At 39.2% G+C, this 22,843-nt stretch overlaps 1 protein-coding gene across 1 annotated transcript; it reads right to left on the bottom strand.

Moving 5' to 3' along the window:
* Nucleotides 1–21,531: 21,531 nt before the first annotated feature.
* Nucleotides 21,532–22,410, bottom strand: LOC114269022 (uncharacterized). The gene has a single exon (XM_028210282.2). The coding sequence runs from the start codon at nucleotides 22,353–22,355 to the stop codon at nucleotides 21,747–21,749; it is 609 nt and encodes a 202-aa protein (XP_028066083.2). The 5' UTR covers nucleotides 22,356–22,410; the 3' UTR covers nucleotides 21,532–21,746.
* Nucleotides 22,411–22,843: the final 433 nt, after the last annotated feature.

Below are 22,843 nucleotides of genomic sequence, written 5' to 3'. Positions count from 1 at the left end.
GCTCGAATAAGCTGAGGCTCAATTGGCCTGAAAATTTTCTCTCTTTTCTATATGTTTCCTTTCCTTTCCTCTCCTTTCTATCTCTATTCTTAGAAACAAAAAAGCATTCAAACACAAAAAATACTCTCACTCACCTCTGTTTCCTCATCTCTCTCAGTCCTGATGCAGGACAGATTCAAAATAGACCTAAGTATGAGCAAAAACACAAATAACAAGGCTGTTTTGGGTACTGTGAACAACATATATGAACATTAGACGTGAACAGTGATTTGTAGGAAGTAGAGGAAAGGTTAAAGAAGGATAGATCAAGATATCACACCTAGAAAACCCAAGGCATCACACCAAGGGGCTCTTTAGCATCACATTAGAGAAAGATTGCATCGCATAATCATAGAAGCATAAGCTTAATTTTCATTCATTCAATCCATAATTTGCCACAAGACTTACAATATAATTTATACTAACTTCATCTTGACTCTAAAACTTCCAAAATTAAATGACATGACTAACTTAGACTCTCTAGGACTCTTTAATGCATTAATCATGTGAAAGACACTAGAAGATTCTTTGACCAACTAAATAACCCAAAGACCTTAACTAGAAATTTAAAGACATTTGACTTGAGAAACTCAAAAGACCCTTTCAAATAAATCCCAAGTCTAGTTAATCTCCCAAGTAGGCCCCACATCATCTAGCATATACCAGATTAAGGCTTGGGCCTTAGAACCATTGGATCCACGCCTTTTATAGACTTTAATTGGTTGCTGCCATTTTCCATCAAGTCCCCAGATCCGTCTCATGCCAGATCTCTCTCATCCCTCTCGTCTCTGTTAAACCTCCCTCTATTAAAGTGACCAATTGATGAGCACCACTAGAAGCTTCAGTTCTGGTTCTCTCTCTCTCCATACTCTATCATTTCCTCCTCACCTAATCTCTAGACCATCATCTTAGGATTTGAAGCTATAAAAGAATATGAGCCAACAATAAAGCAAAAAGTAACCCAAGAAAATCAGAAGCATGAGGAGGAGAACAAATAAGGGTATGACGAAATGCTTGTCAAGCCTTAAGTTTGAGGAGCTAAAAGGGTTTATGGATCTAGGTTTTGTGTTCTCAGAAGAAGATGTGAACTCAAGTTTGGTTGAGATTATTCCTGGATTACAAAGATTGGCCAAGAAAGATGATGGTGAAGAACAAGTAAAAGAGACTAGTAGTAGTAGCACTTTTGATGAATCTTCAATTCCAAGGCCTTACCTTTCTAAAGCATGGGAGGTTTGGGAGAGAGAGAATCCATTGATGAATTTGAGAGTTTTTGGTTTTGATAGTTTGAGGTGAAAGATGACCCACCTCATTTCTCTTCTTTTTAGACAATTGGGTGTATTGTTTGGCCGATCAGTGTTTTTTTTTTTTTTGGTCGACCAAATGGTTTTATGGCCGGCCGACTAGTTTTATGAGACAAAACAAAAAACAAAAGAGAGAGACAGAGAGAGAGAGAAAGAGTAGACAGATGAGAATTTTACACCAAACAATGCGCAAGATCAAACATTTAAAAGCTAATTGATTTCACATTTTGTTTGGTAAACATTGTAGGTAAATAAATGAAAACAAATTCAAAACTTTCCCCCTAACAATTTTCTAAGCACCCAATTAGACATTAAAACAAGAGAAAGAAGGGGAAGGAAGAAGAGACGAGAAAGAAAAAAAAAGATTTTGATTATGAGTTTGGATTCAAAAATAACAGAGCAAAAAGTGTAGATCCCACATTCATGTGAGTCATTTGATCATTTATTTGATAAAAAAATTAATATCCCTAACATTACCTCTTAATAATTACTCTTTCCTCTTTCCAATCAAACGGTAAACAAAGCTCTCTCTCAATTCTCTTTCCTCTAAAATGGTAAACAACACTCTCTCTCCCCAACGCCTCCCCCTCTTACCGATGCCCACCGCCAACCACCACTAAATCACTCTCTCACATAGCTTTCACAATAAATAAAAAAAACATATACCCATAAATTGAAATTGATTTTTCAAATCAATTTCAGTTCAGTTATGACAAAAACACTTGCAAATACAAGAGTCTAGCAACAAAAAACAACAACAACAACAACAACAATTTGCTAATCATAAGATTAACTCTGCCAGTTCTTACATGATCAAAAACATTAGAACTTCAAAAACCAAAACACATACACAACAATAAAGAGGCGCAAACCAAAATCATAAAAAAAATAAAAAAAATACCCATGATCTGAAATCTAATACTTAAAACTGTGTTTGGTATCAAAATCTACTCACAAACTATTAACAAACCAAAGTATGCAAACAAAATTATCTGAGAGGATAATTTGTGTGATTAAATTGGCCGAGATGAATTACACGCTCGATGGTGGTTGGGTCGAGCAGTGGGCCGATGAAGGCAGCTCGATTTTGAGCAGATTGTACGGTAGGCTGACCAAAGGGTTGGACCTAGGTCGCTAACGACTTGATAGGTGGAGGGGACCGAGCTACCCTTAGATCGGCACAACTTATGTAGAAGACGAACTCGCGGTGCAATTAGGAATAAACCGAAGCATGATAGTTCGGTCGAACACTTACAAACCAGGCTAGTTGTTGCCATCCCACTTGGCTTACAGTGAGGAGGGTGTTCCAAGGATAAGTATTATCTTTTAGGATTAGAATTCCTAGGAGGACTCTACTAAGGAGAATTAGAGTCCTACTAGGAATGTGCCTGGCGGAATTTATAAAAGCTCATGACAAAATCTATGGACAGGTATTGCAATTCTTAGTCTCAAATACACAGAGCTTATTGTCTATTGTCTATTTGCTGACTTAGGCATCAGAGGGATTTCTAGCACACACCCGCCGGCTAGCTTACATTTGTGCTTTCAGGTAGCAAAGCGACGACATTTGAAGGAATGCAAACTTGGTCAACAGGATTATACAAGAAGATTATTCTGTGCTCGTACAAATGGCGTGGTCTATGGGAAGCTATCACAGAAAACAAACCTTTTGATTGACATTTACTTCAATTAAGTTCAATGGCGCAAAACGAAGACTTGTCTCATTTTGCTATTGATGGACAAACTCCAGAAGGGGATATGAGGCGCGACAATTCGCCTTTTGTCCCGCCCATGGTAGAATTAGATCCCCAGCGATGGAACCCACGAAAAGGCTAACGAGAGAAATGGGGCTCAAGCCCTCATCGCTCTTAAAACCCAGATGGACAAAGACAGAGGGTGGATTCTCTGGTTCTGGAGGATCGCGTGAAGGAGCAAGATGAATTGATAAGAAGGATGGCGACTGACATGGAGATCATAAAGCTCTAGATGAAAGGCAAATGGGTGGAAGGGGAAGAGATCCGCGAAGGAAGAACGTGTTCTCGCCACTCAAGGGATCGCGACAAGTGGGTCACACCATCGTAATCTGAAAGAAGAAACCTCAGGACAGGTGAAACGTAATCAAGAACCTCCAGGACTCGTTACTCCAGGTCTGAGAGAACAAGGACTGAATGGTTTTACATGGAGGGAAGCAATTATCAACCCTCACATAATCATCAAACAACTTCTGAGCACACCTAGTTGCCTAGGTTAGTAGACCTGCAGACCGTGCTAGAAGAAAAGGCTCAAAGGAGAAAAGACACCTAGGTACGCGACCCTTGAAGGGTCTCTACTCTACAACAGCTGGCTTCTCAGACACATGGAAGTGTAAAGGTTGGAATGCCAATGCCATGACATGCTTACGAACCAGCAGACAAAAACGTTAACAAGGTTGCAAAGCTTGTCGTTCATTCCGGCGATAGAGAACGCACCATTACCCTTGGGCTTCTAGTAGCCTAAGTTCACAACTTATAAACAGAAGTCAGACCCCTATATGTACTGGAGCCACTTTCGCCAGGTTATGGCCATACAACGACGAAACGAGGCTTTAATGTGTATCTTGTTTCCATCAAGCTTAGGAAACCTAGGCTTTACTTGGTTTAAGAGGATGCAAAAAGGTAGCATTGCTTCATGGGCACAACTGGCGAAAGCGTTTGTCACCAGGTTCAAAACAAACACCAAAACTCCGGTCGAGATAGACTAGCTGCTTGCCATTGACATGGGCAAGAAAGAAACGTTGAAAGCGTACAACAACAGGTATTGGGAGACCTTCAACCAAATAAGCGATTGCCCCACCAACCTAACTATTGCACAATATAAGTAGGGTTTGCAAGCGGGCCATAAATTGAGGGATTCAATGAAAATAGCGTTACCTCTCACAATGGAAGCCCTAATAGAGAGAGTGCACTAACACATCAGGGTAGACAAAAATGGCGCTCGCACCAAGGCAAAGTCTGACACAACAGCGATGTTAGACAAAAAACCTGCAGCAAAAGTTAACACGGTCGGCCTAGAGAAACGACCGAGAAAAAATGGTTGAGGCAGATGACCGAATAGAGAGGACTCTCAGACAAGGAGGTTGAGAGTCCACACTACCATCACCACGGTATTTAAGAAGCCTATTTATCAGATTCTTAGCGAGATACGCGACGAACCCTTCGTTCGGTGGCCAGCCAACTTGGGAGAGACATAAAGGGGCTACAACAATAGATATCAATGCACCTTCCATGATGAGATGGGACACCGAACTGAAAATTGCACACTACTAAGGCAATATTTGGAAGAGTTAGTGGTCGCAGACCACTTGGACCAATACATTAAAAGAGGGAGCTCGACCTACCACCCAGGACCACAATGGGCCAGATAGGATACCAGTGGAGGGTCTACCTCAAAGCGTAATTAACGTGATACATGGGATCATCAAGCCTAAGCGCATCTGCGAGCTTAGAAGAATGATTAAAAAGGCAGAGCACATAAGGGAAGTACTAAGTGTACAACCAACCATGAAAAAAAGGAAAGATAGAAACAAAAAAACGTCATTCTCTGACAGGGACTTAGCAAGGTTGTAAAGCCCCTACAACGACGCACTAGTGGTCACTCTACGTGTCAGAAATTTTGACATCAAGTAGATCTTAATAGACCAAGGGAGCTCGTGTGAGATAATGTACTACGAGACTTTCAAACAACTTAAATTGAAGGAAAAAGATTTAGCACCCGCGACATCTCCCTCGGTCGGGTTCAACTCTATGCCAGAATGGCCGGTTGACAAGATAATTTTGCTAGCCAAAGCTAGGAGAATGACAAAGTAAGTGGAATTCTGGGTGTTGAAAATCCCTTCCACTTACAACATTATTTTGGGGAGAGCATGGTTGCGCGCCATGCGAGCAGTAGTATAAACCTACCATTAGGTAATACGATTCCCTAACGACGCTGGAGTGATTGAAGAAATCTTGGAAGACCAAATCATGTCCAAGCAATGCTTCGTAATGGTGAACGGCAGCCAGGCTGCCAAAGTTTCGTGCAAATGGTAGAAGAGCCAAAAAGTAACAAATTATTCCCAAATGTCGACAAGACAGCCAAACAGAAAGCAATGGAATGTCTGATGGAGGTAAAAATAGATGAAAAGGCCCCAAAGAAGTTCTTTTTGCTTGGTTCATCGTTGTCCAGCACCGAGAGAATAGAGATCATCGAATTCTTGATCTCTAATATCGAAATGTTCGCCTGGACACCGTAAGACATGCTTGGAATAGATCCAACTTTCATCTGTCATCGACTTAATGTCCACCCGACCAACAGGCTGAGATAGTAGCAAAGGAGGTGGAAAACTTGCTAGAGGCAGGGGAAATCAAAGAGGTTCACTATCCCAAGTGGATCTCCAACACCGTGGTGGTACCAAAGAAGAACGGCAAGTGGCAGGTGTTTGTGGACTACAAGATAGTCAATAAAGCATGCCCAAAAGACAATTTTCCTCTACCGCGGATAGACCAACTAATGGACCTAATTGCAGGTCACAACTGACTTAGCTTTCTTGATGCATATCATAGATACCATCAGATCGCTATGTATGAACCGGACCGAAAAGTTACATCCTTTACAATACCTAGGGGATTGTATTGCTACAAGGTCATGCCCTTTAACCTAAAAAATGCAAGGACAACGTTCCAGCGAATGATCACCAAAATGATAGAGCCATTGTTAGGCAGAACAATGGAAGCTTACATAGACGACATGGTGGTCAAGAGCAAGAGCGAAGGAGACCATCTCAAGGACCTGGCTGAGATGTTTCAAATTTTAAAAACCCACAAGCGGTAACTAAACGCATCCAAATGTGCTTTTGGCATGGGGTCAAGTAAATTTCTTGGCTTTCTAGTAACCAACCGAGGTATAGAAGTTGATCCCTCTCAAATCAAAGCCATTCAAGATCTAGAGAGGCCCAACACAGTCAAAGAATTACAGCACCTCACGGGCCTAGCTGTTGCGCTAAACCGATTCATAAGTCGATCGTCAGAAAAATGTCGACCATTCTTCCAGGCGCTTAAGGCCAAGTTTGAGTGGGACGACGAATGCTACCAATCTCTGGAAAGCTTGAAAGAATGCATGACCTCTCCGCTGTTGTTGGTAACCCCAGTACTAGGAGAGGAATTTTTTCTATACTTAGCAGTTTTCCAACATGTAGTTAGTGCAATATTGGTACACGCCGAGGGAATATAACACTTGCCTATCTTTTATGTAAACAAGGCATTGCTGGGCACCGAAACGAGGTATTTACCGTTAGAAAAACTGGCCTTAGCTTTGATGATGGCTTCAAAAAAATTGTCGCATTACTTCATTGCCCATACCATGATCGTCTTAACGGCCTTTCCCTTAAAAGTCTTGTTTGAAATGGTGGATTTTTCTGGGCGTATATTGAAGTGGGTTGTGCAGTTAGGACAGTTCGATATCGAGTTCCAACCAAGGACCACAATAAAGGCCCAAGCTTTGGCAGACTTCATGGCCGAGTTCGCTCCAGGAAGTCATTATGTTTGCCCGGTCGACTTAGCTGAGGCAATCGAGCAAAGGGGGGAAAGTGCCACGAGAATAGCATAGCCCCTGCAGCAAGTCGTTCAACTGCACAATGAAGCATTTAGCCTTATAGTGACTGCATTGTCCATTAGTGCAAACAGTCCATCATCGGAGGGGGAAAGAGCAAGCCGCACAACTAAGGACGTGCCTGAAAGGGAAATGCTAAAGCAAACAAGTAGTGAGGATCAAGTCCTAACAGCGGACAAAAACTTAGAAGAATGTGTCGTCAATGTCCCTGATCCTAAAGCATCCCCAGACCCATCCACTTGTTAGAAGTTGTTCGTAAGAGAGATGTGGAAGCTCTTTGTGGATAAAGTGTCCAATAGGTACATGACAGAACTTAGGATAGTCCTCATCTCACCAAATGGCTTGACCATTGAGCAGGCTATCAGCCTCGATTTTCTAGCATCCAATAATGAGACGGAATACGAAGCGTTGTTAGCCAATTTGAAGTCAGCCTGCTGAATAAAGGCCACCGAGCTGATGGTGGACAACGACTCCCAACTAGTAGTCAACCAAATATCAAGCGACTATGAAGCGAAGGATGATAGAATGTCCAAGTACCAAGAGTTAATCAGCAATGAGATCATGAAGTTCAAAGTCTTTAGGATATAGCAAATCGGCCAAGAAGAAAATAACAAGGTAGATGAACTGGCCGGTTTTGCGTAGATAGAAGACACATCTATCCCATACCCATTGCTAGTGGATTTCCTGCCATGACCGAATATTGAGGATCCGGAAGCGGCCGAGGTATGCTGCTGTAGACCACCCCGAACTTTCTCCGCGCGCGAGGGCACGAATTGTAGTTCTAGCTACTACAGTTCAGACTCCTGTCATGCTTCTGAATCTAATCTCACATAGTGCAATGTAAGACTGATAAATCACCAAAGAGTCCAAATCTGGCAAATCGTTTTGGAAAATCGATTCTAATCAAGAAGTGCCAAACATGGACTGCTTTGCCAGATTTCAGAGTCGCCACCTAAATATTTTGTTTTGGAAAATTTAGGAAACTCTGACTCGTGCCTAAGACCACGTGTCCGTCATCACCAAAGTTTCCTCGGCTCGGGAACTTGGGTACGAAAGGGGAAGGTCCTGAAATGAGCACCTCCACTCGCCCGATCAAAGGATCAGCCTCTACTAAGCATGATATGTTGTTTTGAAAACACATGTGTTTTTATTCCGGTTTATTAATCTAAAATTACTATGTGATGCACACAGCATACAAGTATAGACTCAATCACGCGGATTGGAACAAAACAACTCATGTTTGTTTTTGAAAGTGGTTTGAAAATGCTACTCGCAAATAGGCTAAAGTGCGGATTTGCTACCCTCAAGTGGGCTTAGAAAAATATGATTTTGCCACTTTAAGTGAGCTTAAAACTCACAATCATCGAGTTGCTCCAATTCAGGCAATCAAGCCTTCATTCACAGGCATTCATGCAGTTATAGCAGTTAAGCAAATAGTCTCATGGCAAGCATGCTATCATGGTAACACTTACACACATGCAAGATGCTAAAGCATAAACACTTGCAGTGTACTCCGAACCAAAACAAAAGCTAGTTAGTAATCATTGCATGATCCTAGCTATGTCAATAATGCCTAATGCAACACATGCAAAATGCAACTAAGTAGGCTCGGATATCTACGATATGAATGTAACAATTGATACATGCATTGAAACACGTATTCAAGTAAGTATTGAAATTCAATACAGTTTGAATGATGTGTCAAGTCGGGTACATGCAATATGACTGAATGATGCACGCATGCAAAGCATAAGTATGCTAATTGAAACATGCCCTAAACTAACCATCGAAAGCTGATAAGTAAAAGGGAGAAAGAAATGGGGTTGGAAGACATGCATCACACACACACACGCTTATTACAACATTTGCCCTCTCGACGGAGGATCCATATAATAAGCTAATTAGCTATGTTAATTAAACTAATTATTACAAACCAAGACTAATTAACTATTCCTAGTTAATTAATTATTACAAAACAAATCGATTAATCAAGCACATTAACTAATTAAGAACAAAATCGACGAATTAGCTTACTAAGTAAAGCAGCTAAAGCAATTAAAAGAGGTCCTCGTGGTGAGGGGTGCATGCATGCTCGATCGCCTTGCTCGGAAATCCATTGCTATGCCCAAAATTGCCTCTGTTTGCAGTTGATTTGATCTCTGAAAAGTGCACTAACTTTCAGATTGCTTTTGCTCCAACACGGGGACCTCCTGGTGGGCTGTCGACCAGAAAAAGGAGCTGTAGACCAGAAAAACTGGTCGGCCGACCACCCTTACTAGTCGGTCAACTACTTATTGTGGTTGGTCGACCAGCTGATTCTCCAAACTCTAATTTTGCTGCAACAGAGAACAACAAGGGGGATAGCAGTGTATTTGCAAGACATGTGTGCACAACCACCCTCCCCTATCATTTCTCAGGCTCAAGGGAGTGCGGTACTCGACTCTCGGGCCACCAACCGAACATCGCAATGCACGATGGCCGAGAAGCCAAGTTTGCACAAGTCAATGTTAATGAATGCACACAAATAACACATAAGGTCCTCCACATCTATTATGCTTGATCAAGAGGGTCGGCGACCGAGAAGTGCTACACGTTTCATCACTTTGAGTATGAAACGTGCGACATTCCTCGTGTTTGGATTAACGTCCAATCCAAACATATGCAATACAAACAAGATGATCAACCTTCAATGCTAAAGTGACATGCGCAAGACTCTATCATGTAAGCAATGCATGCATGGCACGTTTAAAAGCTAAGGCAATCAAAGCTAATGAAACATACTACACATGAGGCATATACTATCAATCTCAAATGGTCTAACCAACCTGGACAGAGGTCGAACATGCCAAAACAGTGGCTGAAATGAACCGAGAAGATAACATGAAAAGCAAGAAAATGATGTTCATGCATTGGCTCATAAACGAGGCATAAGGCTCAACTCTCAAACACAATTAAAGAGCGATATATATGAGTGTATGATGGAAGTATATGCTCTGAAACACTATGGCAAATGATACTATATCATGCAAACATCACAAATATAGCATGCTAGTGGTCTCAAAACTCAAGACTAGTGAAGCCCTCTATGCCATAGATATACAAAGCAAGCCCCAAAAGGCTAAGAACACTCAAAATATTCCTAAAGCATGTCAAAATAGTACCAAAACATGCATGGAGTATAGCCAAGACAAGCTAGAATGAAAGGCCAAAACACCAAGTACACTAGGTTAAGGAGCATGATTGCACTACAAGTGCAAGAACCAAGCAAGAGGTGATCCAACCAACTAAAATCAGAGTTAAAGCATGGCAAATAATGGCTAAAAACATGCTTGAACTAAGCAAATTCAAGGCACAAAGACATGCTACTTTGCAAGGCCATAAGTAGGATTACACAACAAGTGCAATAAGCATGCAAGAGGTGACCAAGACAGCCAAAAATAGAGTTATGGAAGGTCTGAAAAGTCACAAAAATAAGCCTAAACAAAGCCACAAAGAAGTAAAACCACATGCTCATTTGGTTGGCCATCAATACATTTAAACAAGAGAAGATGAGGGGGGGCCACCCCCACCTATTTGGGACCTCAAAACATGGTTTTTGTCACTGAAAAACCTATGAGTTTTAGTGGTAAAAAGGCCCAAAAATTTGGATTTGAAGGTGGTGAGAAGTTGCACAAAAGGCCTCACAAGCCAAGGAACAAAAAGGGAGAACAACCCCCTAGCCAAACAAGGCACAAACCAACACTTTTAGGACTGAAAAATAGAGGAAAAATAGAGGTTTTTGTAGTTCAACACCACCCCAAAAATAGCCCCAAAGTAATTGAAAACTATGGCAAAACAATAGTGCACAAAGAGCTTAAAAGGGATAAGGGGTTACTTTTGAAGCACAACAGCAAATTAGCCTCTTTTCTGAGCCAAACAACCTTCCAACAGCCCAAAAATAGGTTCCAAGGGACCTCAGCCCAATGGTGATCAACTTTGGTTAAGGGTCTCTTTGCAAAAGTGTAAAGAATTCTAAGCTTAAGGCTTAAAAATAAGAGGAGAATGAGAGAATTCTAGAGAGAGAGAGAGTTTGCTCACAAATCTTCTAGAGAGAGAGGATTCTGGAGTGAGAAGCTCCCTAAATTTTCTAACCTCTCAAAATATGAGATGTATCTTCCATATATAGCAATTCAAGAGCTTTGGGTCAGAAATATCTGAATTGGAAATATCTGTGACAGTCTGGAACAGCTGGAGCAAAATATCTGCAAAATTCTGGGCTTTCTGGGCACAAGTTGTCGATCGACCACCTCAACTGGTTAACTGGCCACTTTTTCTAGTCGACAAGGATCATTTCTGGTCGGCATAAGGTCGACATGCTCCATTTGTGGTCGGCACACTCTCTTAGTGGTCGGCAGCAAAAATCAGTCCTGGTCCCCAACTTGAAGCAAGCATAACTCCTTAATATTGATGCCTTTTCAAGTCATTCTTGAGCCTAAACTATAGCTCCGGAAGTATTCTTTCCAATGGTGGCAATATCACATCAAAATTCCAACTGTACTAAGAGATATTCCTCTTTTAGTGAAGACTGCTCAGTTTCAGTCCAACCGGAATGATGCCCAACTTCAACCAACCATATCTCCCTCATCTGGTCTCGGCTTGAGGAGATTCTAGAGTGCAAAATGAAGCCCCGGAAGTCTTCTTTCCAATAGTGGTGGCCTTATAGCTGAAATCCAAGTGTGCAAATGGATAGACCTGATTTACCGAGGGCTGCCCGGCTCTCTCTTAACGGTTCATGCCCAACTTTTTCCCCAACTGGGTTTCTTCCCTCTTCTCTAATTTTCTTCAACTCCATCTAAACAAGGTGTTTTGAAAGATTTTTCAAAGAATTCATCTCTCTTTCATTCATTTCCATTCTGTCCTGACTCGATTTACTGAAAAGTGCAGCACTTAACAAAATGTGAGCCTCGGAGCATCGCAGAAACCTTTTCAAAATATTTTGAAAGAAAGGGCCTTAAGGTCTAAAAACCATTCAAAATAGTTTTGGTCCAAAAAAAGGGGTGTGAGGTTTGGATTTGACACTCTCCTTGCCAAAGAAATCGACCCTTTGCATAGCATAGCCTGCATCACTAAATAAACAATCAATAGCGCCCAAGTCTTAAGGGCGGTCAAAAATAGGGTGTCTATAGCTGCGCCGAGCTAGGTCGCTCTTGGATGGACCAAATCGTAGTGTTCTTAAAAGATTGCATTCTACTAGAGGACAAGAAAGAGGCCAACAAGATTAAGGCAAAGTCGCAGCGATTTTGGTTCTCCCAATCGCTAGCACTGTACAAAAAGTCCTTCACAAGATCGTACTTGAAGTGTGTCCATCCTAGTAAGGTCGAGGCACTCTTGTTCGAAATTCACAAGGGCATTTAAGGAAGCCACCAAGAGGGGAGATCTTTGGCCTTACGAGCTATTTCACAGGGGTATTAATGGCCATACATGCAAGCAGATGCAGAAAAGTACGTCAAGAAATACGAGAAATGTCAAAAGTTTGTGCATCAAATTCAACCAGCTAAAGAGCTTCTACCTTTGACCAGCCCTTGGCCTTTTGCAATGTGGGGCTTAAACATAGTGGGACCACTCCCAACCTCGTCAGGTAATAAAAAGTTCTTTATTGTGGCGATAGATTACTTCACAAAGTGGGTGGAGGCAGAAGACTTGAATCCATCAAGGAAAAGGACATAAAGAAATTTATATGGCAAAACATCATAACTCAGTTTGGAATCCCAAGGCCTTGATATCTGACAATGGCACCCAATTTGATGGAAGAATTTTTAGGGGTTTTTGTGAAGAGCACAAGATAGAATTCTAGAACTCCACGCCAGGATACCCTTAAGCTAATGGCCAGGTCGAAGCCTTCAACAAAGTAGCCTTAGATGGTTTGAAAAAGAGGCTGAAAAAAGCAAAAGGAAAATGGAATGAGGAACTTTTCCATGTTTTATGGGCTTACCGAACTACACCTAGGCGATTGACTAGCGAAATGCCTTTTTTCTTAACCTATGGCATGGAAGCAGTAATCCCTCTGGAAGTCGGCCTCCCCACTATTAGAAGCCAAAATTTCGATCCAGATTTGAATGGAGAGGCCATAGCTTTGGAACTCGATCTTGCTGAAGAAAGAAGAGAAAAGGCACTAGTCTACATCGCCTCGTACCAATAGGAATTGTCTAGAAAATACAACAAGACAGTGCATCCAAGGCAATTCAAGATTGGAGATTGGGTGCTACGCAAAGTAATAGGAAACACTTTGGTGCTTAGAGATGGCAAGTTGGGACTAAACTGGGAGGGGCCGTACAAAGTGATATGATTAGCAGGAAAATGAGCTTACTACATCGAAGATATGGACTGTCGAGCTATCCCAAGGTCATGGAACGCGGCCAATCTCAAGACATTTTATTTTTAGCTATATATACTTATAATTTTATGACATTCAATAAAACAAGCAGACATATTGTCCAGCATAATTTCTTTCAATACTTGTATTTATTCTGTTTGTAAACAAAAAAATTTATACTCTTTAGCCAAGATGAGTATCTAGGCTAAAAAAGGTTGGCAAGTATGACCAATAAATTTTTTTACACTCTTTAGCCAAGATGAATATCTAGGCTAAAGAAGGTTAGTAAGTTTGACGAACAAAATATTTTGCACTCTTTAACCGGGATGAGTATCTAGGCTAAAGAAGGTTGGCAGGTTTGACCAACAGACTTTTTTGTATTTTTTAGTCGAGATGAGTATCTAGGCTAAAGAAGATTGGCAGGTTTGACCAACAGAATTTTTTGCACTCTTTAGCCAAGATGAGTATCTAGGCTAAAGAATGTTGGTAAATTTGACTAACAAAATTTTTTTGCACTCTTTAGCCGATATGAGTACCTAGGCTAAAAAAAGTTGGTTGATTTGACCAATAAAATTTTTTACACTCTTTAGTTGAGATGAGTATCTAGGCTAAAGAAGGTTGGCAAGTTTGAGCAACAAAATTTTTGCATTTTTTAGCTGAGATAAGTATTTAGGATAAATAAAGTTGACAGGTTTGACCAACATAATTTTTTGCACTTTTTAGCTGAGATGAGTATCTAGGCTAAATAAGGTTGACAATTTTGACCATAAATTTTTTTACACTCATTAGCTGAGATAAGTATTTAGGCTAAAAAAGGTTAATAGGTTTGACCGACACACTTTTTTGCACTCTTGGACCGAGATGCATATCTCGGCCAATGAAGGTTGGCAGGTTTGACCAATAAATTTTTCTACTATTTGCCCAACTAGGGGCAATTCAAGTTGGCAGGTTTGACCAACAAGCGTTTTTACACTCTTTGACCAAGATGTTTATCTCAGCCAAATAAAGGTTGGCAGCTTTGTCCAATATGATTTTTGGATTCTTTAATCTCGGTTAAAGAAGGTTGGGAAGGTCAGGTGTGGCTGAACTGATTAGTTCGGCAAAGCATGCATTCAAAAGAGGTATAAATCATTTTAGAAGAAACACAATGATTGTGCAAAAAGTTGGAAATTTTTCATTACATTGACGAAATAATTACAAGATGTGGGGCGTATAGCCTAGTTACATTGCAAATAAAATAAAATAAGAAAACAAAAGCAGGAAATACAAAACATCCACACCACAGTCAGTCGAACGGGTCCTTCAGCTCGGCGTTCGCACCAGAACCGACTTCTGTACCCACCAGTTCTATGCCAACACCACTGTCCAGTGTCAGATTGGTGATACGTTCTTTAACAACTAGGCTTAGCTCGGTCTAGCTTGGCACTTCTGACCGAATTGGCAATGGGTCCAGCTCGTTTGGCACCGGATTGTCTTCCTTTTCCACTTGCAGGAACTTCTATTGCACAGTGTTGGCATATGTTGCTATATAGCTTGGGATGAAGTGGGAAGGAGGATTGAGAAAGACCTTAGAGTCGGGTGCCTGACTGAGCTTTTTTGCTGCTATTTTCCAACCGCATTTGAAGACAATATCCTTGGTTGCCTCGCATTATTAGACGTAGGTCTGTTCGCCCTCGGCATAACCACAGTCCTCGACATCCTCCATCTTCTTGTCTAGAGCTTTGATTTCGGCGTTCTTCCTTTTCTCCAACTTGGCGAGCTTGCGCAGGTAACACTCTTTTTTCTCAGCAAAGGCCTTTTGTTTCTCCTCCTCCTCACTCTTGTTCAGCAGTTAGCTCAGCCAGCTTGCCCTTAACCTCTTTCAGTTTGGCCACCTTGGCATTGGCATTAGTAATGGCCGACCGTGCTATCATTTGCAGTTCAAGCAAACGTTTATGGGCAATGTGGCATTTTTGCATGGCCTGTGATTCACATTAAAGCGGTTAGGGTAACCGAGCAAAAAGTCACAAGAAGTTAAGAAATAGATAGGTAAGTGGGTGACTTACAAGAACAATCGACTTAACTACCGACCAAATAGCCTTGAGCTTGGTCAAGTGGTCGTGATGTTCTATTCGACCTGCAGACAAAGACTTTTTGATAAGTTAAAAGCCAATATGTAGTCCTTCTCCGCGGTCACCGAATCAGTTGTGGACACAACGCGGCGCTTGAAGGACACAACTGGTGTCTACACTAGTGGAAAGAAGGGCTTGCTCGGCCAGAATGGGCAGGCCCTTGTTCTGGCAGCTTGGGATCAGGAAGTGCGGTCTTTTCCTCATCCACCAGGCATTATTGTTCAGCGTACGAGATACGAGCACGCTTACCTGGCCGAGATGTGGTTTCCCTGGTGGTTGGAAGGGCGACGATAGTCTCGCACGGTTAGGTGGATGGAACTTGTTCGACTTGGACTTTGGTAGGAGCTTGCTCGGTGATAAGAGCTCGAACGACTCTCTTCTTTACCATTGCTTGCTATTCGGTGAGGGAAATAAGGTTAATTTGGAGAAGACTGGGATCAGGTTTAGGTGAAGACTCCAAGAGCAAGTCGATCACCTTACTCTTTCGCTTGCTACTGTATTAATAGGTCAGTTAGAAATGTAGGAGCTCAGTTTAGTCCCTATATCGGTATCGTAGCACGGCATGAAGGGTGTTTTGATCGGCGTAGGGGTAGTTCTCCTTAAGCAAATTTAAGGCTGCAAAAAAGAACAAGGGTTAAAACGACATGAAACATTGCGAGTGGAAATGGTTACAACCGAGCTAATCTTTCTAGCGGTGCCTTTGTTTCAATTTATGTTATAGCCCGATATCTGGGCTTCTTGGTTCTCAAAGTTTCCAGAAACCTAAAGAAAATAGCCATCATGTAAGTCTTTGTCCAACGTTCGTTTGACGAATTTCTCTCAGCCTCTCTTGACTTTGAGGTAGTAAACCCACCAGTCGTCATTTTGGCCGAATGAGTACTGGTGGAAGATCTCAGCCAGTCCAAGATGGAGACTAAGAAGGCAGTTGAGCTCAGCAATCCAATTTACTATCCTATAGGTGTTAGTGGATAATTGAGTGGGGCAGAGCCTGGTTTGCCTTAGGAATTCGCAAATAAGTGGTTGGATAGGAAACCGTAGTCCACCCTCTACGATAGTCAGCACGATAAAAGAAACGAAGCCTGGCTTGCCCCAAGGTACTATATCCAGCGCGGCCAAGGACAAGTGTACGTCCTTAGGAATGTTGTAGTCCCTGCAGAACTCGGCTATGGCACCTAGGGAGTTGACCATGAAGCAATATTTTCCCATGGTCTTAAGTCAGGCAAGGTGCGAAGCTCGGCTGGTAGCTCGGCTTCGATTGGGAAGCTCGATTGAACAGCACCGTCAAGTGGTGAAGTGAATGGTGTGCCTGAATAAACCTAGTCAAGTTTGCACAGTGAAAAACATAGAATGTGTTATGGCCAGGCAGTAACTGGGCTAAGGCAACAATGCAAATTAGTTTGTAGTTTGGTTGGCCATAAGAGTGTGTGCAACGTGTAGCTCGGCTGAAAGAAAGGGTAAGGTTTTAGCCTGACCTAAGAAAGGGCAAGGTTTAGCTCGGTTCTAACCAGGGGCAGGATCGTAGCTCGGTTCTGGTTGTGACTAATGCACGCAGTGTAGTTGATCTAGCATAGGATGGTGTAAACAAGTTTTATTTCGGTACAAACATGATTTTGGATCAAAATCACTGGTTTTGGATGGAGTTTATCCTTAAGCGTGAAACTAGAGGGGTATTTAGAGGCCCTAGTGCAGTGCCTCATCTTTTTTTATTAAGCATTTTGGCAAGTTAATACTCAAAAGCATTTTAGTGGGTTAAGACTCAGGGGTATTTTTCTGGGTTCGTATGTATTTACCAAGGCACGAAGAACAGCTTGACTATTAAAGAAGAAACATAAAAAAGCTTTAGAAAACTTACAGTTGGCAAGGGTAGTACTCTGTTTTGATCAGTGGATAAAGCTCTAGTAGTTGGCACAAAACAGATTAATTCCTGAAAATGCTTGAAACAGGACTTGGCGCACGAAAATGCAATGGGTGGGAGGATTGGATCAAGATTTTCGCTAAGAGATGATGAACAATGAATGCGAGTGGGCGTACGCGTGGGCAATATATGTGCATAAGGTGAAAAGGCGAGACCATTCGAAGTTTGGGACAGTGTTTGACGGCTGTGCCAGGGGCTAGTCCCGTGATGATAGTGGTGTCAGGGCAACAAGAGAACGTGTTAAGTAATTAATGGGACTCATTAAAGCCAAACAGTACTTTTTATCTCGGTTAGCATGATCGATAGCTCGGCTGACAGACAATAAGCTCAATCATGCTACGCAGATGGAATTAAGGGGCAATTGAGAGGGTAATTTGTGCGATTAAATTAGGCCGAGATAAATTGCACGCTCGGTGGTGGTTAGGCCGAGTAGTGGGCCGAGGAAGGCAGCTCGATTTTGAGCAGAGTGTACGGTAGGCCGACCAAAGGGTTGGACCTAGTTCACTAACGACCAGACAAGTGGAGGGGACTGAGTTACCCTTAGCTCAGCACAGCTTGTGTGGAAGACGAACTCGCAGTGTGATTAGGAATAAACCAAAGCATGATAGTTCGGTCGAACACTTACAAACCAGGCACGGTGTCACCATCCCACTTGGCTTACAGTGGGGAAGGTGTTTCAAGAATAAGCATTATCCTTTAGGATTGGGATTCCTAAGAGGACTCTGTTAAGAAGAGTTAGAGTCATACTAGATATGTGTTTGGCGGAATCTATAAAAGCTCATGACAGAACCTATGTACATGTATTGCAATTCTTATTCTCAAATACACAGAGCTTATTGTCTAATGTCTATTTGTTGACTTAGGCATCAGAGGGGTTTCTAGCACACACCCGCCGGCTAACTCATGGTTGTGTTTTCAGGTAACAAAGCGACAACGTTTGGAGGAGGGCAAACTTGGTCAATAAGATTATATGAGAAGATTGTTCTGTACTTGTATATTATCTTTGTGTTTTTTAATTTTCTTTAGATTTTTTCATGGGAGTCCAATTAAAAAAGAAAAAGGAAATGTATGAATCAAGATTGTTCAAGGTCAATTCATTGAGAGATTGTTCAAGATCAATTTAAGTTGTATTGAGAATTGTCTAAATCTGTTCAAGGTGGAATTGTAATTTAAGATTGTCTGTTCAAACTATTGATGTGTTGCTACAGTTATCTTTACAATTTTTGAGTGAAAAAAGAAAAATGTAAGGTTTTATATTGTGTTACTTGTGTTTGTAATATATATTCAAAATGATTTAACAATTTAAATTATTTTAATATCATTCAATGACTAATAATTTACATGTATATTTAATATTTTCATATATTTAAATCTAGAGGCATTTACATACAAGTCCTAATTTATGAACTTATACTCTATTAAGTTCTAATTAAGATTTTTTGAACTTTCAAGTCCCATTAAGTTTTTAATTCTTAGAATTATCATTCAAACAATGATTGTTTACCATTTATAATTATCTATAAAAGACCATGACAATATGATATTTATTTTGATTTTCAAAACTTTAAAATATCAACTTTCAAATTAAAAAAAACTATAAAAAAAAATTATGTGCAAAAAAAAAAAAATATTTTTTTAAAAAAATTGAGAAAGCTGAATTATTTTTTTGTAAAACTAAAATTTTGTATCGAAAAAAAAGCATGATGATGGAACATTGATGTGCAAAAAGTTAAAAATTAAAAATGAAAAAACTAATAATAATATTCTCAGTTTTAAAACTGAAAAAAAAAATTGTTAATATTTTTAGTTTTATTAGATACTTGAATCAAACTAATAAGAAAAAGGGTGAAAACGTTTTATCTCATGCTTTGTTTTTTTTATCAATTAGTGAAACAGTTATCTGGAAGATTACTATGTAAAATTGATAATATTCTTAATTTTAAAAATTAAAAAAAATGATAATATTTTCAGTTTTATTAAATAGGACTTATTGATTCAAAAAATCTTAAATAAGACCTAAATTACCATAACATTTCTAAATAGAACTTTTAGGTAATTAACTCTTAAATCTATATAATTTGAGTTTCGGGTTAAGTTTTTTTAAATCTATCAGGAAATTGAATTTTTTATTTTTTGTAATTTTTAATGAAAAATTTTAATTTTTTAAAAAAATTATTTATTAGATACAACTAACCTAGATATGCTTAAAAAGTATAATATTTATGAAAAAAATCTTTAAAAATTTCATCAAATACAAAAAATATGAAAAAAATATAAAAAGTAAGTATATATTTTTTATTCTTATGTATTTAATTTTATTTTTTAGTTGCATCTAAGTTATGTGCATCTATAAAGTAACAAATTTAAATATTTAAAAAATTCATTAAAAATAAAAGAATACGAAAAATAATAAAGCTCAATTTTAAGAAAATCAATCAAAACCAAACAAGGTGAATAGTTGTCGACAATAACAAAAAAAAAACCTGAAAAAAAGAAGAAAATAGTAATAATCGTCTTAAAATGATCCAAACAATCTTTTTACAATTATTTTTCAATATTTTATTCCTTTTGCAATTTGAGAAATATCCACTAAAATGCAATTATGTATTGTTTTCTGTTTATTTGCAATTTCCATATTTTCATTTTTTTTTAAATATTTTTTTGCCCATTTCATGGCCGATTTTAGTTTCATTGTCGAGCCAATAACCATAGGTGTTTTTTTCTTTTTTCTTTTTTTGAGAACTCAGAAAATAACCATAGTTTGTTAACTTATTTGAATTCAGCATGCTCCTCTTAAATTCACAAATTACGGCGACGTTTATTTAGAGTTAATTTCCAAGGACACTCCTTAATTATTATTAAATATTATTTTATTCTCTCAATTTTAAAATTATATATTTTTTTAATTTTCAATTAGAAAATTAGATCATTTTCACCCATTTCAAAATGAGACACTTAGAGCATCTCCAACGGTAGTAGGCATTTTACCTATCCAAATATTACTATAAAGTATATATTTTATTTTGTCTATCAACTGTTTTATGTTTTTACTCCAACCATGCTCTTTATTTTAGCTATTTATCTAAATACTATTAATTTTATAGAATGCCACGTCAACAATAAAGATGGAGGGAAATGATCCTAATGATTGAATACATTTTGCCTAGCGTTGAAGGCTAGCTACATATAGCTAGTGAATATGAGTTGAGTCAAAATGCCTAGTGCATTGGAATTGAAAAAAGTGAATCACGCTAGGCATTTTAACTAACAAGTATTATATGCCTAGTGCATTGGAGATGCTCTTATACGAGTTTTAAGAATTTATATAATATATTTTGTAATTCAATGAGAGTTCGGACAAAAATTCATAACCACGTATTAAATTTGGGCTAGACTTGGAATAAATATCACATAACTCAAGCAACTTGAAGCTCAACGTGTATATAAAATATTAAAAAAAATATTAAATATACATATAATTTGAACCTTTAAATTATATTCACCATTTATATCATATATTCGTAACAAACACAAAAATAAATAAATAAATAAATAAAATGAAATAAAATAAACTTATCATTTTCCCTTTTACTCAAAAATGGCAAAGCACCGGGCGCAATGATTTTTCGATTCTCACCTCTCTCTACACAAATTATATATTTATTTTGATCTTATTAATAATTTTACTATAATAAAAAAATTCAAATTTGTGGGTAATTTGGACAATTCAATAGCCTAACCCGAGTTCAATTTGTTATCCTTGGGACGGACTTAAACAGACGAATTTGAGTAAAAGGTCAAACTATAATACTAAAATATAGCTTAAAATTTAGACTTTAATCAATTTCTCAACTCAATTGAATTCACCCAAGTTGCCCCCTTACTACTAGTTACTGGTTGCATTGACAATACCGTGCCTTTGTGAAGTGTAGCACTTTGTATTTGAATTGGTAATGCCTGAACACCAATAGTTTGTCTAATTGCCCGGGTGGTGCAAAAATAGCTAACTAATTAGTTACATTTCATTTCATTTTCATTTACACCTTTTTTGTTCTACTTAATGAAATTGATTAATTACGAAATGAAACAAAGTATTTGGCAACATACGTTGTTAGTAATTTATGTAATCTTTGAAGGAATGCATTTTTTTCTTGCATAAAAAAACAAATCTACATACAAACACACGTATTAAGAAATAAAAATATATTCTCATTCAACGAAATTACAAGTGATTGAAATAGTATACGATGTAGAACAAAATTACAATCAATAAGATTTCACTAATCATTTCTGCTCGAAAAGAAGAAGGTGAAATTATTTTTCCTCACACTTAGACTTTCTACAATAATAATATATTTTATATAAATACTTCTTTTCTTGTTTCTTCATGCAACGAGCAATTTTTAGTGATGTCCAATTTCACCACCACCTCCTCCACCAAATCCACCGTCTCCTCCTGCTCCTTCACCTATTCCACCACCTTTACCAAATCCTTCACCAAACCCACCACCGGAGCCACCTCCCATTCCACCACCTTTACCAAACCCACCACCGATTCCACTACCTTTTCCAAAGCCTTCACCACCACCAATTCCACCACCTTTCCCAAAGCCTCCACCACCACCAATATCACCACCGATGCCACCACCCTTACCAAATCCTCCACCAACACCACCACCTTTGCCAAAGCCGCCTCCACCACCAATTCCACCACCTTTACCAATACCACCGCCGACGCCACCACCCTTACCAAATCCTCCCCCAATTCCACCACCTTTTCCAAACCCACCACCTATTCCTCCACCTTTTCCGAAGCCCCCTCCAACTCCTCCACCCTTTCCAAATCCACCACCTCCCCCAAATCCACCCCCTTTACCAAAAGCCAGAAACTTCTCCTCCTCCTCATCATGCCTCACACTCGCCGCCACATCTCTAGCAACCACTACACTCACAAGAACTTGAAAACAAACCAATAACAACACCACAATCCTCATTGCACCACTTATCATCATCTTCAAACAATGTTTAGCAATGAGCTTGAATTAACAGCACAAGCTTCCTAGATATATATATATATATATATATATATGCACACAAAGTAATAGCCTTTCACTTTCTCACTTTGATTCACATTAAGGCCAAGTTTGGGAAGACTAAATAAGTGCACTTTTTGTCTTTTTAGACTAAAAAATTGAGATTGAAAATATGGATGTTTGGGTTAACTTTTTGACTTTTTATGGAAAAATGTGTAATAAAAAATTGTAAAAATTAGTTTGTAGAGGAAAATTTGAATTGGGAGTTGTGCAGCCGTAATTGTTGACTTTTGGTGAATAGTGTTAACTTTTTAACTTTTTGAGTAACTTTTTGGCTTTTTGACTTATTTGGGACTTCCCAAACTTAGCCTAAAGTGGTTCCAACAACTAACCGTTCACCCTATTGAGATCAAGTTTGACATCTTTTAAAAAAATTCAAAAAGTCAAAAAGTTATTATTCTATTTAA

The sequence above is a fragment of the Camellia sinensis genome, chromosome 7, assembly GCF_055761805.1.
Source record: "Camellia sinensis isolate YWXY chromosome 7, ASM5576180v1, whole genome shotgun sequence".
Lineage (NCBI taxonomy): Eukaryota > Viridiplantae > Streptophyta > Magnoliopsida > Ericales > Theaceae > Camellia > Camellia sinensis.
Note: the sequence above shows the minus strand (reverse complement) of the source record. Positions and strands in the feature narration are given on the sequence as shown.

Coding starts and splice junctions, on each gene's coding strand:
- LOC114269022 (XM_028210282.2), bottom strand. CDS start 22,355: ATGATGATAAGTGGTGCAATGAGGATTGTGGTGTTGTTATTGGTTTGT.